At 36.6% G+C, this 16,561-nt stretch overlaps 1 protein-coding gene across 4 annotated transcripts in view; it reads left to right on the top strand.

The window, feature by feature from the left end:
• The window catches only part of LEKR1 (leucine, glutamate and lysine rich 1), a 169,940-nt gene that overhangs the window by 17,320 nt on the left and 136,059 nt on the right, over nucleotides 1-16,561 (top strand). The window contains exon 2 of one of the 4 annotated variants that reach the window (XM_057315997.1): nucleotides 1,483-1,592. The exons of 2 other annotated variants lie outside the window; for them this stretch is intronic. In XM_057315997.1, coding sequence (XP_057171980.1) covers nucleotides 1,519-1,592 — 74 coding nt within the window. In that variant the 5' untranslated portion in view covers nucleotides 1,483-1,518. Of the gene's footprint in view, nucleotides 1-425; nucleotides 1,593-16,561 lie in introns of those variants that run through there. One more of the 4 variants, XM_057315996.1, reaches the window with a different exon arrangement.

Below are 16,561 nucleotides of genomic sequence, written 5' to 3'. Positions count from 1 at the left end.
GGGGAGGGGCAGACGTAGAGGAAGAAAGAGAATCCCATGAAGGCTCCATGCCCAGTGTGGAGCCTGATGCAGGGCTCAATCTCATGACCCTGAGATCATGACCTGAGCCAAAATCAAGAGTTGGATGCTTAACCGACAGAGCCACCCAAGTGCCCTATCCACTTTTTGCTTTTTTCTTGAGTGAAAAGTTACTTGATTGGTGTTTAATTTTTGTTTATTTATTGCTAATGAGGTTGAACATTTTTTATATGTTTATTAGACATTTATATTTCTTCCTCAATTACTTGTTCATATCTGTTGTCCAAATTTCTATAAGATTGTTTAGTTTTCCTTATTTATAGGAGTTTTTAATATAACATGGGTATTATACTTTGTTTATATATGTTGCTTATATTTTCTCATGGTTGCTTATCTTTTTGTTTATTGTGTTTTTTTCTGCATTGATTTTTTTTTTTAATATTCCATGCCAAATTCTGGTCAGGGTTCTGTGTCAAGTTCTTTTGGTTGCAAACAACAGAAACTCACCTGATTAGCACCAACCTAGATTCAGGCAAGTTGAAAAACCAACATATGTTTAAAACTTTTGCAGCATTGATGTTTTAGTCAACTTTTTAATCCATTTGGAATTAATTTTTGCCTGGTGGATTTATAATTTCATGATTATAATTGTTTTCTAAATGTATGGCTTGTTGTCCCAATATTATTCATTATATCTTTCATTCTTTCTCCCTTGATTTGAAATGCCACCTATTAATTTCTATTCTAGTCTATTTCTGGACTCTCTGTTTTATGCTATAGATATCTTAGTCCATTTGGGCAGATATAACAAATACCATAAACTGGGTGGTTATAAACAACATTATTTTTTATTTCTCACATCTCTGGAGGCTGGGAAGTCCAAGATCAAGGTGCTGGTGTATTTGGAAGTGTAGCTCCTCCCACCCCGTCTTGGTTCATAGATAGCTAGAGGCAAGGGAGCTCTCCAAGGTCTCCTTTAAAAGGACACTTACCCCATTCGTGAGGATAAAATTCCTCTGTGCTGTGCCTGTTCATCCTTACCTTCTCTTTAAGGACTGGCAACCGCTGATCCATTTGCTGTCTTCATAGTTTTGTCTTTTTCCAGAATGTCATATAGTTGGAATCATACAATATGCAGCCTTTTCAAGTTCTTTTACTTAGTAATAAGCATTTAAGTTTCCTGCATGTCTTTTCATGGCTGATAGTTTATTTCTTTTTAGCATTGAGTAATATTCCATTGTCTGGATGTACCACAGTTTATTTGTCATTTCACCTTCTGAAGGACATCTTGGCTGCTTCCAAGTTTTGGCAATTATGAATAAAGCTGACATAAATATTCATGTGCAGGTTTTTGTATGGGCCTACATTTTCAACTCCTTCAGATAAATACCCAAGAGTGTGATTGCTAGATCATATGGTAAGAGTATGTATAATCTTGTAAGAAACTGCCAAATTGTTTTCCAGAGTGGCTCTATCACTTTGCTTTCCTGGCAACAATGAATGAGAGTTCCTGTTACCACATCCTCACCAGAATTTGGTGGTGTTGGTGTTTTGGATTTTGGCCATTCTAATAGGTGTGTAGTAGTATCTCGTTGTTTAATTTTCATTTCCCTAATGACATATGATGCTGAACATCTTTTCAAATGCTTGCTATCTGTACATCTTTGATGAGGTGTTTGTTTGGGTCTTTTGCCCATTTTTTTAAAAAAGATTTATTCATTTATTTCAGAGAGAGAGAGAGAACATGAGTGGGAGGGGCAGGAAGAGGAAGAGAGAATCTCAAGCAGTGGAGCCCAACTCAGGGTTTGATTTCAGGACCCTGAGATCACAACCTGAGCTGAAACCAAGAGTCAGATGCTTAACTGACTGTGCCACCCAGGCATCCCACATTGTTTTAAAAAAAGATTTATTTATTTATTTGAGAGAGAGAGAGAGAAAGCATGAGCAGGAGGGGCAGAGGGAAGGGGAGAGTGTCTTAAGCAGACTCCACACTGAGCTTGGAGCCTGATGCGGGGCTCTATCTCACGACCCTGAGATCGTGACCTGAGCGGAAACCAAGAGTCTGATGCTTAACCAGCTGTGCCACCGGTGTGCCCCAGCCCTTTTGCCCATTTTTAAATCAGGTTGATTGTTTTCTTATTGTTGTTAAGAATTCTTTGCATATTTTGGATAACAGTTCTTTATTGAATGTGTCTTTTGCAAGTATTTTCTCCAAGTCTGTGGCTTGTCTTCTAATTCTCTTGACATTCTCGTTAACAGAGTAGATATTTTTAAATTTAATGAAGTCCATCTTATTGTTTCTTTCATGATACTTACCTTTGGTGTTGTATCTAAAAAAGTTATCACCATACCCAAGGTTATCTAATTTTTCTCCTGTTATCTTCTAGTTTTCTAGTTTTGTATTTTATATTTAGGTCTATGATACATTTGAGTTAATTTTTGTGAAGGTTGTAAGTTCTGTATTTTTTTTTTTTTTTGCATTTGGATGTCTTGTAGTTGCTTTCAGAACCATATGTTAAAGAGACTGTCTCTTCTCCATTGTGTTGCCTTTGCTCCTTTGTCAAAGAGCAGTTGACTGTATTTATGTAGATCTGTTTCTGGACTCTTTATTCAGTTCCATTAATCTCTTTGTTCTTTTACCAATACTACATTATTTTGATTATTGTAGCTTTATAGTAAATCTTGAAGCCAGGTAATGCCAGTCCAAATTTTTTTCTCCTTCAATATTGAGTTGGCTGTTCTGGGTCTTTTGTCTCTCCATGTAAACTTCAGAATCCATTTTTTCACATCCACAAAATACCTTGTGGAATTTTAATTGATGTTGAATTAAATCTATACATCAAGTTGGGAAGTATTGATATCTTGACAATATTGAGTCTTCCTATCCAAACCATGGAATATCTCTCAATTTATTTAGTTCTTCTTTGTTTTCTTTTTTCTTTTTTTCGAATTTTTATTTAAATTCTAGTTAACATGTAGTGTATATTGGTTTCAGGAATAGAATTCCGTGATTCATCACTTACATATAATACCCAGTGCTCATCACAACAAGTGCCCTCCTTAATACTCATTCTCTATTTAGCCATCCCCCACCCACCTCTCTCCATCAATCCTCAGTTTGTTCTCTATTGTTAAGAGTCTCTTATGGTTTGTCTCCCTCTCTCTCTCCCCCACTTCCCATATGTTTTGTTTCTTAAATTCCACATATGAGTGAAATCATATGGTATTTGTCTTTCTCTGACTGACTTATTTCACTTAGTATAATACATTTTAGCTGTACCCATATCATTGCAAATGGCAAAATTTCATTCTTTTTGATGACTGAGTAGTATTCCATCACACTCACACACACACACACACACACACACACACACACATCTTCTTTATCCATTCATTAACTGATGGATGCTTGGGCTCTCTCCACAGTTTGGCTATTATTGATAATGCTGCTATAAACATCAGGGTGCATGCACCCATTTGAATCTGTATTTTTGTATCCTTGGGTCAATACCTAGTAGCGCAATTGCTGGATCGTAGGATAGTTCTATTTTTAATTTTTTGAGAAGCTTCCATGCTGTTTTCCAGAGTGGCTACCAGTTTGCATTCCCACCAACAGTGTAAGGGGATTCCCCTTTCTCTGCATCGTTGCCAACATCTGCTGTTTCCTGTGTTGTTAATTTAGCCATTGTGACAGGTATGAGGTAGTATCTCATCGTGATTTTGATTTGTATTTCCCTGATGATGAGTGATGTGGAGTATTTTTTCATGTCTGTTGGCCATCTGTTTGTCTTCTTTGGAAAAATGTCTATTCATATCTTCTGCCCATTTCTTAACTGGATTATCTACATTTCATTTTCTAATATAGATCTTGTACATATTTTGTTAGAGATTTTTAGGGTTATACCTAAGTATTTCATTTTGTGGTGGGGTACTAATGTAAATAGTAATCTGTTCTTAATTTCAAATTCCATGTGTTCATAGTATATAGGAAATTGATTGACTTTTGTATATTAGCCTTGCATCTTGCAAACTTGCTATAGATTTGCATACTACATATTCTAGTAAGTTGTATTTTCATTTTCCTATGAAGTATTTTTAAGCTTCTCTTGTGATTTCTTCTGTGACCCATATGTTATTTTTTAATCTCCGAGTATTTTGGGATTTCCCAGCTCTTCTGTTTGATTTCTAGTTTAATTTCCTTGTGGTCTGAGCCAGACATTTATGATTTTTATTCTTTTAAATTTGTTAAGATGTGTTTTATGGCCCAGAACGTGGTCTGTCTTGGTGAGTGTTCCATGTGAGCTTGAAAAAAATGTATATTCTATTCTTGGATTAGGTAGTCCATAAATGTCAATGTTATCAGTTGATTGATGATGCTGTTGAGTTTAACTATGTCCTTACTGATTTTCTGTGTGCTGGGTCTGTCCATTTTTGATAAAGTCTTCAACTATAATTGTGGATTTATCTATTTCTTCTTGTAATTCTATAAATTTTTGCCTCATATTTTGATGCTCTGTTGTTAGGCTCTCTTGTTAAGGATTATTATGTTTTCTTGGGGTATTGACCCTTTTATCATTATGTAATACCCCTTTTTAACTCTGGTAGCTGTCTTTGCTCTGAAGTCTTTTCTGTCTGAAACTAATACGGACATTTTCACTTTCTTTTGATTAGTGTTAGCATGATATATCTTTCTCCACTGTTTTATTTTTAATCTATTGCATCTTTATATTTAAAATGGGTTTCTTGCAGACAACATATACTTGGGTTTTGTTTTTCGATACACTTTGACAATCTCTGTCTCTTAATGGATGGATTTCGACCATTGACATTCAAAGTAATGATTGATATAGTTAGATCAAGATCTACCATTTTTGTTACAGTTGTTCTTTGTTCTTATTTTTGTCTTCCACACTTTTTCTGCCTTTTGTGGATTTGAGCATTTTATATAATTCCATTTTCTCTTAGCATATCAATTCTTTTTTTTTTTTTTTTTTTTTACTTTTTTTAGTTGTTGCCCTAGAATTTACAATATATGTATGTAGCTAATCCAAGTCTACTTTCAAATAACACTATGCTGCTTCATGGGTAGTGTAAGTGCATTATAATAATGAAATAGTCCTGATTCCTTCCTCCTATTTCTTATACCATTGCTGTCATTCATTTCACTTTTATAAAAAAGATTTTATTTACTTATCTGAGAAAGAGAGAGGGAGAGAAAGCCCGCATGCACAAGACAGGGGGCAGAGGCAGGGGCAGAAGCAGACTCCTTGCTGAGCAGGGATCCCGATGCAGGGCTGGATCCCAGGACCCTGGGATCATGACCTGAGCTGAAGGCAGGTGCTTAACCGACTGAGCCACCCAGGTGGTCTCAATTCACTTTTAAGTAAGCATACATAAATATTCATATATATTTTTAAAAGCATACATAATCAAATCCATTATTGCTCAATTATTAGTTTGAATGAATTGTTACTTATTAGACTAAAAATAAGGAAAAGTTTTTATTTTACCTTCACTTATTCCTTCTCTGATGCTCTTTCTTTCTTTATGTTGACCTGAGTTTCTGTTCTGTGTTCTTTTACTTTTTTCTGAAGAATGTCTTTTAACATTTCTTGCAAAGCGGGTTGACTGGAAACAAATTCCCTCAATTTTTGTTTGTCTGAGAAAGTCTTATTTCTCCTTCACCTTGGAAGGATAATTTTACAGGGTACAGAATTTTAAGTTAATATTTTTTCTTCCTCTCAAACTTCAAATATTTCACTCCACTCTTTTTTTTTTTTTTTTTTTGCTTGAATGATTTCTAAGAAGTTGGATATAAGTGTTATCTTTATTCCTCTATAGGTAAGGTGTTTTTATCCTCTGGCTTCTATCAAGATTTTTTTCTTTAGTCATGATTTTCTGTAGTAGAGATGTAGAGATGGTATACTTAAGTGTGGGTTTTGTTTTTTTTTGGGGGGGGGTGGCATTTATCCTGTTTGAACCTCTCTGAGGTTCCTGGATCTGTGGTTTCGTGTCTGACATTAATTTGGAAAAAAATTCTCAATCATCATTTCAAATATTTCTTCTTTTACTTTATTTCTTCTTCTCTTATTCTTGTGTGTATGTTACACTTTTTATAGTTATCCCAAAGTTCTTGGATATTCTTTTTTTTTTTTTCATTTTCTTCCCTTTGCTTTTCAGTTTTAGAAACTTTTCAGTTTTATTGTCATATCCGCAAGCTCAGAGATTCCTAAATGATGTCTAGTCTACTATTAAAGGCATTCTTCATTTTGCTACAGTGTTTTTGATCTCAACATTTCTCTTTGATTCTTTCTTAGAAGTTTCATCTCTCTGCTTACTTATCCATGTGATCTTGCATGTTTACTTTTTCCACTAAAGCTCTTTTCATATTTATCATAGTTTTAAAAAAATGCCTAGTCTGATAATTCCAACATTTCTGCCCTATCTGCCTCTGGTTCTGATGCTTGTTCACTCTCATCAAACTGTTTTTTTGCCTTTTAATATGCCTTGCAATTTTTTTGAAAGGTGGACATAATGTACTAGGTAAAAGGAATTGCTGTAAATGAGTCTTTAGTAATGCAGTGGTAATGTGGTGGGTGGGAGTTGAGGGGAGGTGTTCAGTAGTCCTGTGATTGGGCCTCAGTCTTGTAGTAAGCCTATGCCTCTGCACTGTGAACTTCACAGATATTCTTCAGTTGCCAGCCCCTTACCCTCTCCTCGCTCCCACTCTTATATTGGACAGGATGGCTAGAGTGGAGCTGGGTATTTCCCTTTGCCAGGTTAGTTGAGCTCTGATAAAACCCCAGCAGGTTAAACTCTGATAAGATAGTTTCTTCTGAGAGCAGGCCTTGTTAAAAAGAAGACAAAGCTCTGGTATATTTCAGCATATTTACTTTTCCCCTCTATCAGAAGCACAAGTAGATTTTTCTCTAATCTTCACTGTGAGGACCAGAGTTTTTGTTTTTTTTGTTTTTTTTCTCTCAGACTTGTCAACAGTGAGTTTCTAGTCATTTGCCAGTTGTAACTGGACTCATTAAGTCTCATGAAACCTGAGTTAAAGTATAGATATACCAAGAGAAAGAACAGAACATGGTAGACAAAGGAAATAAGCAGAAAAATCTGAGTGTCTTAAACTTTAAAAAGTATGCATTTCAAATAATATTTTCTAACCTTGACTTTCTGGTTATAATACGGTAATGCTCTTACTTCTTTATCAATTCCTTTGGTGTCTGTCATAGTCTAGTACTGAGCTGCCAATGTGACATTGTGGCAGAAATATCTTTTGGGGTGCCTCTGGAAAGGACTTCATTTGAGTAGCCACAAGGAGATTCTATGTTTGTAGACAGATTGATACTATATAGCTAAATACATCATTATTATAGCTACTAGGGTATTCTATTGATTTTAAGCTTATTGAAACTACTAGTTTAAGCTTATGGTGCTCCCCAACTGGTCAGAATGACATGTAGCACATTTTACCTGTAGTCATCACAGAGTAGCATACTGATCACATCTGGGTGTTTCAGAGAACCCAAGAACCATATTGGCAGATTATTGGTCAGAAATATTTGTGTTTAGAATTGTGTATTTATTACATTAAACTTTAATTTTGAAAGAATGATAGATTCACATGCAGTATAAGAAATAATGGAGATTCTGTGTACTATTTACCCAGTTTTTGCAGATGGTAACAGCTTGTAAAACTATAGTATAATATTACCATGAGGATATTGACATTGATGTAGTCAAGATGTAGGAGAGTTTCATTACCACAGGATTCCTCATGTTGCTCTTTATAGCCACAATTACCCTTTCCCTCCTCTGTTCATGACCATTGGCAGTCACCATTTCTATAATTTTGTCCTTTCACGAATGTCATAGAGATGGAATCATAGAATATGAGTCTTTTGGGATAGCCTTTTCATTCAGCATAATTCTTTGGAGATGCATCCAAGCTGCATGTCTTAATAGTTCATTCCTTTTATTGCCGAGTAGTATTACAATGTATTGATGTACTTCATTTTGTTTAATCATTTACAGCAATCATTCACTGAAGGGCATGCTGGTTATTTTCAGGTTTTCCCTATCACAAAGGAAGCTGCTATGAATATTTATATACAGATTTTTTGTGTGAACATGAGTTTTCTTTCTCTGAGATGTTCAGAGTGCAGTTGCTGGATTGTAGGGTAATTGCATGTTTGGTATTTTATTTTATTTTATTTTATTTTATTTTATTTTATTTTATTTTAGCATGTTTGGTTTTATAAGAAACTTCCAAATAGTGTTCTCATTGTGGTTGTACCATTTTGTATTTTCACCAGGAATATATGAGTCATCCAGTTTTTCAACATCCTCACCAGCATTTGATGTCAACTGTTTTTTATTTTAGCTATTCAGCTGTGTAATGGGACCTCATCATGGTTTTAATTTGCATTTCCTTAATGGCTCGTGATGTTAAACATCTTTTCATGTATGTATTAGTTTGCCAGGGCTGCCATAACAAAATACTACAGACTGCATGGCTTAGACAACAGAAATTTATTTTCTCACAGTTTTGGAGGCTAGAAGTCCAAGACCAAGGTACTTAATTTCTGACAAGGCCTCTTTTCCTGACTTTTACATAGCCACCTTCATGCTGTGTCCCCACATGACCTCTTCTCTGTATGTTTGAAGAGAGAGATCTCAGGTGTCTCCGCATCTTCTTATATGGATACCAGTGCTATGAGATTAGGGCCCTACCCTCACGATGTCATTTAACTTTAAATACCTCCCTAAAAGCCCTGTCTCCAGATACAGTCACATTGGGAGTTAGGGCTTCAACATATGAATTTTGGAGGGACATATTCAGTCCTTAATATTGTGCTCATTTGTTATCTGTATATTCTCCTCAGTGAAATGCCTATTTATATCTTTTGCCCATTTTCTAGTTGAAATGTTGAGTTTTGAGAATTTTTTTATGTACTCTCAATACTAGCTCTTTTCAGGATATGTGGTTTGTAAATATTATCTCCCAGTCATTTATTCCTTCACAAGGTCCTTTGCAGAACAAAACTTTTTAATTTTGATGAGATTTAATGTATCAGTTTTTCTTTGTATACTTTTGTCAAGTCTATATATGCTTTTGTCAAGTCTGAGAACTCTTTTTTTTTTTTTTTAAGATTTTATTTATTTATTTGGCAGAGAGAGAGATAGCCAGCGAGAGAGGGAACATAGGCAGGGGGAGTGGGAGAGGAAGAAGCAGGCTCCCAGTGGAAGAGCCTGATGTGGGGCTCGATCCCAGTACTCCGGGATCACGCCCTGAGCTGAAGGCAGACGCTTAACGACTGAGCCACCCAGGCGCCCCAAGTCTAAGAACTCTTTACCTGGCCATAGATCCTAAAGATTTTCCTCTATTTTTTTTTTCTAAAAGTTTTTGTTTTACACTTAAGAACATGATTCAGTTTGTCTTCATTTTCTTATAAGGTGTGGGACTTAGGTCAAAGTTCATTTCTTGGCTATAAATGTTCAGTTGCTCTAGCACCATTTATTTAAAAGGCTTCCCTTCATTGAACTGCTTTTGCACATTTGTCAAAAATCAGTTGGGCACATTTGTGTTGGTTTATTTTGGGCTTCTCTATTCTGTTCCATTTATCCATGTATCTGTTTTTCCACCAGTCCCACACAATTTGATTACTGTAGAAATTTGGTAGGCCTTTATATTAAAGGTAGAGTGATTCCTCCTGTTTCCTTCTTCTTTTTAAAGATTGTTTTAGGGGTGCCTGGGTAGCTAAGTTGGTTAAGCAGCCAACTCTTTGTTTCAGCTCAGGGTCATGAGATCGAGCTCCGTGTTGGGCTCTGTGCTCAGTGCCGAGTCTGCTTGAGATTCTCCCCCTCTCCCTCTGCCCTGCCCCCCACTCACACACACACTCTCTCTCTAAAATAAATAAATAAATTCTTAAAAAAAAAAAAGATTGTTTTAGTTGTTCTAGTTCCTTTACCTTTCAGTATAAAGTTGAGAATAAGCTTGTGTCTACAAAACATCTTGCTCAGATTTTGATATTTGACAGGAATTAAATTAACCTGTGTATCCGTTTGGGGAGAATTGACATCTTTATTATGTTGAGTCTTCCAATTCGTGAACACGGTATATCTCTCCATTTATTTAGGTCTTCTTTGATTTCTTTCATCAGCATTTTGTAATTATCAGCATACAGAGCTTGTACATGTTTTGTTGATTTATACTCAAGTATGTTTTTTTTTTTGGAGCGTTTGTAAGTGATACTGTGTTTTTAATTTTGGGGTCCACATGCTCATTGTTAGTATAAAGAAAGGCATGTTAATATATAGAAATGCAGACAATCATGGTGTCTGCAAATATGGACAGTTTTCTTTTTTCTTAACTATTTATACTTTTTTTTTTGCTTTGCTACAGTGACTAGAACGTCCAGTAATATGTTGATTAAGTGTGATGAGAGTGTACATTCTTGCCTTATTCCCAGTCTTAGAGGGAAAGCATTCACTCACTCCTTCCCTGCATTAAGTGTGACATCAGCTCTAAGGTTTTTTTTGTAAGTGTTCTATATCAAGTTGAGGAAGTTCACCTCTAATCTTAGTTGGCTGAATTTTTATCATGAATGGATGATGGCTTTTGTTAAGTGTTTTTTCTTTGTCCTTTGATATAATCGTATAACTGTTCTCCTTAATCCTGCATATATCGTGGAATATATTGATTAATTTAAAAATTTTGAACCAGACTTGTACACCTAGAATAAATCCCACTTGGTCATGGTGTATCATATACGTTTACTAGATCTGATTTGCTAATATTTTGTTGAGGGTTTTGGTGTCTAAAATTATCGAGAGATATTGGTGTGTAGTTTATTTTTTTTTGTTATATTTTTTGTCTGGTGTTGGTCTTGTGTTAGGAGTGGTTCCTTCTCTTTTATTTTCTGGAAGAGATTGATTAATGCATCTTTAAATGTCTGGTAGAATTCTCCAGTGAAACCATCTAACCCTGAAGACTTTTGTTGTAGGTAGCTTTTAAATTACAGATTCCATGTCTTTAATGGTTATAAGACTGCTCAAGTTATTTTTTTTCATCTTGGTTGAGGTTTGATAGTTCATGGTTTTCAAGCGACTGTATCCCAAGTTGTCAAATTTTGGGGGGTATTATTTACAGTAATACCTTACTATTCTTTGATGGCTAGAGGATCTGTAGTGATATTCCCTCTTTCGTTCCTGATTTGTTAATCTCTGTCTTCTTTTTGTCCTTTTAATTCTTGCTATAGATTTATAAATTTTGTTGGTTTTAAAGAGCCAGGTTTGTTTTTTTTTTTTTAAGATTTTATTTATTTATTTGACGGAGAGAGAGACAGCCAGCGAGAGAGGGAACACAAGCAGGGGGAGTGGGAGAGGAAGAAGCAGGCTCCCAGCGTAGGAGCCTGACATGGGGCTTGATCCCAGAACGCCAGGACCACGCCCTGAGCGGAAGGCAGACGCTTAACGACTGAGCCACCCAGGCACCCCTAAAGAGCCAGGTTTTTGTTTCATAAATTTTCTCTATTCTTTTTAAAAATTTTCTTTGTTTTCAATTTAATTGATTTCTGCTTTTATCTATAGTATTTTTTTTTCTTCTGCTTGCTTAGGATTTATTTTACTCTCCTTTTTCTCATTTCTTGAGGTAGGAACTTAGATCTTTTTTAAAGTTTTTATTTAAATTCTAGTTAGTTAACATACAGTATAACATTAGTTTCAGGTGTACAATATAATGATTCTTAGGTTATTTATTTGAGAACTTCCCTCTTTTCTAGTGGGAGCACTTCCCTCTTTTCTAATGGAAGCACTTAATGTTTCCAGTAGAACATTTTACTCATGAATTTAACTCTCTTCACTGCTTTAGTTATGTTTTACATGTCCTGATATGCTATACTTTCATCTCCATTTTAGTTATCTGTGTGTGTATGTATAATTTTAAACATTTCTTTTGAGACTTCTTTGATATATGCATTATTTAGAAGTGTGCTATTTAGGGGCGCCTGGGTGGCTCAGTCGTTAAGCGTCTGCTTTCGGCTCAGGGCGTGATCCCGGCGTTATGGGATCGAGCCCCGCATCAGGCTCCTCCTCTGGGAGCCTGCTTTTTCCTCTCCCACTCCCCCTGCTTGTGTTCCCTCTCTCGCTGGCTATCTCTGTCAAATAAGTAAATAAAATCTAAAAAAAAAAGAAAAAAAAGTGTGCTGTTTAGCTTCCAAGTATTTGTAGGTTTTCTTGTTATCTTTGTTATTGATTTCTAGCTTGATTCCATTATGGTCAGAGAATATACTCTATATAATTTCAACTTTTAAAAATTTGTTGAAATTGGTTTTCTGGCCTAGTGTATGCACTGCCTTGGTGACTGTTATGGGTGCTTGAAAAAATATGTATGCTTCTGTTGTTGGGTGGAGTTTTTTATATATGGCAATTAAGACCTGGTGGTTGATAGTTTTATTGAATTCTTTATTTCCTTGCTGATTTTCTGTCTAATTCTATCAGTTACTAAAAGTGGAATTTTGGAAGTCCCCAACTTTAGTTTGTAGATTTGTCTATTTTTCTTTGAGTCTATAATTTTTGTTTTACATATTTTGTGATTTTGTTGTTTGATGTGAACACCTTTAGGATTAGAATGTGTTCCTGGTGGATTGATCCTTTTATCATTATGTAATGTCCTTCTTTCCAGTAATTTTCTTTGCTCAGAGGTCTACTTTATCTGATTTATATATGTAGCCACCACTTTTTTTTTTTTTTTTTTTTTTAACAGTTTACAGGAGCACCTGGGTGGATCAATCAGTAGGCATCCAACTCTTGAATTCAGCTAAGGTCTTGATCTCAGGGTCATGAGTTCAGGCTGTGTTCAGGTCCTGTGTTGGCTCCACTCTAGGTGTGGAGCCTACTTTAAAAAAAAAGTTAAAACTGTTAACATGGTATATTGTTTCTATTCTTTTGCTCTCAATCTACCTATGAGCAAATTTTGAGTTTTGTAGACAGCGTATTGTTGAACCATGTTTTTTTTTTAAAAAAAATCTACTCTGCCAGTCTCTCTTTTTCTTTTATTTGTTTGAGAGAGGGTGAGAGAGCAAGTGGGGAGAGGGGCAAAGGGAGAGGGAGAGAAAGAATCTCAAGCAGATTCTGTGCTAAATGCAGAGCCCGACGTGGCGTTCAGTCTCATGACCCTGAGATCATACCCTGAGCTGAAATCAGGAGTTGGTCACTTAACCACCTGAGCCACCCAGGTGCCCCTCAGCCAGTCTCTTTTCATTTTTGTATTTTTTTTTTAAGATATTGTTTGTTTATTTGACAGAGAGAGAGAGAGAGAGAGGGAGAAAGCATGAGCCAGAGGGAGAGGCAGAGGGAGGAGAAGCAAACTCTTCGCTGAGCAGGGAGCCTGACGTGAGGCTTGATCCAGGAACCTTGTGATCATAGACCTGAACTGAAAGCAGCTTAACAGCTGAGCCACCCAGACGCCCCTTAGTTTATGTACTTAGACCATTTACATTTAAGTTGATTATTGGTGTGTTGGAGTTTAAGTATGCCATTGAATTATTTGTGTTCAGTTTGTTTCCTCTGGTTCTCTTTTTTTCCATTTCTCTTACATTTCTGATGGTTTCTTGAACATTTTTAGGATTATATTCTGATATATTTATAGTGGTTTTATGTATATTGCTTTGCTTGGGTTTCTTAGTGGATATTCTGGTTATTGCAATATAGACAAATAATTTGTAGTCTGTGGTCTAAAAATGATGTTTCTTACGTGGACTTCTTGGGTTGGTTCTGCTCGTTGAATCTATAGGTTTATATCTCTTGCCATATTTAGGAATTTTTCAGCCATTATTTCTTTGAATATTATTTTGTGCTACTTTCTCTTTTTCTTCTCCTTCTTAGATTCTAATCATATGAATGTTAGCTCTTTTGTTATTGTCTCACATGTTTCTGAGACTTTGTTAATTGTTTTTTTTTTTCCTTTTTCAATTTTCTCTCTGTTCAGTTTGGGTGAATACTGTTGATTTATCCTGAAGTTTATTGATTCTGTCTTCTGTCATTATACTCTGCTATTGAACCTGTCTAGTGAGTTTTTTCTTTCAGTTATTGCATTTTTCAGTTCTTTAATTTCTATTTGGTTCTTTTTTTGGTAACTTCTATTTCTTTGTTGAGATTATTTTTTGTTTCAGTAGAATACTTAATTGCTTTTAAAATAATTTTTATGCTGGCTGCTTTATAATCCTTGTAAGATAATTCCAGCATTTGATTTATCTCAGTGTTGGGTCTGTTGTTTATCTTTTCTTGTTAATGTTATGATTTTCCTGGTTCTGGCATGATGAGTGATTTTCCATTGAATCCTGGTTATTTTGAGTTTATACTGTGAGGCTCTGGATCCTGTTTCATCTTTTTTTTTTTTTTAAAGCAGGCACTCCCCCTGTTGAGGTATAGCATGAAAGCCAGATGGGTGTATTTGTTCAGCCTCCTGCTGGGCTCACTGACACTACTCCAGCAGAAGTGGGTTTTGACTCATACTGCCTTGTATCAGACTGGTGGAGTGGAAGTTCACCTATCCCCCTTGGCCCCATTCACACTTTTCTGGCTAAAGTGGGTCACCAACTTGCACTGTCTTGTTTCCCTGCTTGGATTATAACATTAGCTCCCTGCTGCTGAACTCACTGTCACCAAAGACTGTGAGTCAGAGGGCTGACTCACACTGCTTTGTTGCAGGTGAATGGGTAGAAGCTTGACTCCTCTATGTGCCCCACTGACACGAAGGGATGGGAGAAGTAGAGTGCCACCCAGCCCTGTCTCCTGCCACTTTATTCTGCCTTGTTGGTGCCAGCTTGGAGTAGAGGTTCAGCTCCCTGCTGGTCCCACTGGCACCAGAGGAAAGGAAGCAGATTGTTGACTACTCAGTTTCATACTACCTTATTCTACCTCATTGGTATTGAGTAGGGCTGGAGGTTCCTAATTGAGATCCTCGACACAGCATCTGGATGGGGACCAGGAATAGGAGTGCTGCTAGTACTCTTTTTAACTGCTTCATTCAGTCTCTTTGCTGTCACTTGATATGGAGATTTAGTTCCCCACTAGGCCCCACTGACACCAAGAGTGGAAGGAAAGTAGAGTGGTCACTACTATTGACTTATATTACTTTGTTCAGACTCGGTGCAGGGTGGGGGTGGAGGCTTACCTTTCCACTGACCCTGCTGACACTTCCCCTGGTGGGAGAGTTGGAGCATATCTTAACTTCTGCAAGAGGAAAATGGAAGATCAGCTTCCAGATCAGTCCACTGACACCGTGCCAGTCAGATGAATTGGAGTACACCATCTGCTTCTATGGGGTAGGGAAGGAGTGGTGTGGAAGATCACTTTCTACTTGGCCCCAGCCCCACTGAAACTGTGGGGTGTACCTGCAATTGATGTCTAGCTCAAGAGGGCGGATATTTCCAAGAATGTTTTTTGTTGTTTAGTCACCCTATTCCTGATCAGCTATGAACTGTTTCTTTTTAGTCTGTGGCTACTGGTGGTTCTAGTTTAGAGGCTTTGGCACATTGTCTGGGAAATATGGAGATAATAAGAAAATTCAGGGATCTCATTGCCTTGGTATTTCTCAGGTCCCGAGATTCCTAGGCCATCCATCTTCCTTTCACCTTTCAGAGGCTTTCTATACTTATGTTGTGTATGATCAGGGTTTTTTAGTTGTGAGAGAGAGGACCTGAGAGTAACAGGGCTACTCCATCTTGGTTGTGACCTGGGGTTGATATTTTAGCCAATCAAATATTGTTTTGAATAACTAAAAACTTTTTAAAGTAATTGATTAAATTTTCGAATTTTTTAAGCAATTGATTAATTTTAAGTAATTGATTACAATTTCACAATTGATTAAATCGATTAATTGATAAATTAATCAGTAGTCAATAGTACATAAATGCATCTCTGTGTGTCTGCTAAACATTTCTTCTTTGACTTCTGTTCTGCTAATGCCAAATTGAGACTGTGACATAGAGATTTAAGCAGCTGTACAGTAGGCCTGCCTGTGAGGAACTAGACTTAAGAGTTTTGTTGATCATAGTTGGCTGTTCTCAACAATCAAGTGAGCCATAGAAGTCAAGTCTAAAGCAGTCAGCCCAAGGAATGGGCATAGGTAGGTACCAAGGGTTTAGAGAGTCAGATAAAGTCCTCAGTTTGGGATCAAAATTAATACAGAGAGTGTCTCTGAGTTTATAAGTGTACTTGGCTGGAATAGAGGGTCATTGGGCAAACAAAGTAGATTTTGTGAATTATCTTCCCTTGCCAAATCTATCTGCCACATAGACTAGTTATGTCAGTTAGGAATGCATTCTGCAGCAAGTGGCTTAAATGGACATCGCTTTATTTGTTTCTTGAATCCAGAAGAAATGGTATATAGGCAGCACAGTAATGTCACCAGGGACCCAGCCCCTTTCCATCTCTCATTTTGTCTTTCCCAGTAAGTTGAGTCTCGTGCTGATCTTCTTGTGATCTCAAGATGGCTTCTACACTACCAGATGTCATGTTCATTTCTAGGCAG

The sequence above is a fragment of the Ursus arctos genome, unplaced genomic scaffold (genome assembly GCF_023065955.2).
Source record: "Ursus arctos isolate Adak ecotype North America unplaced genomic scaffold, UrsArc2.0 scaffold_20, whole genome shotgun sequence".
Classification (NCBI taxonomy): Eukaryota; Metazoa; Chordata; class Mammalia; order Carnivora; family Ursidae; genus Ursus; species Ursus arctos.
This window is presented reverse-complemented; position numbering and strand designations above follow the sequence as displayed.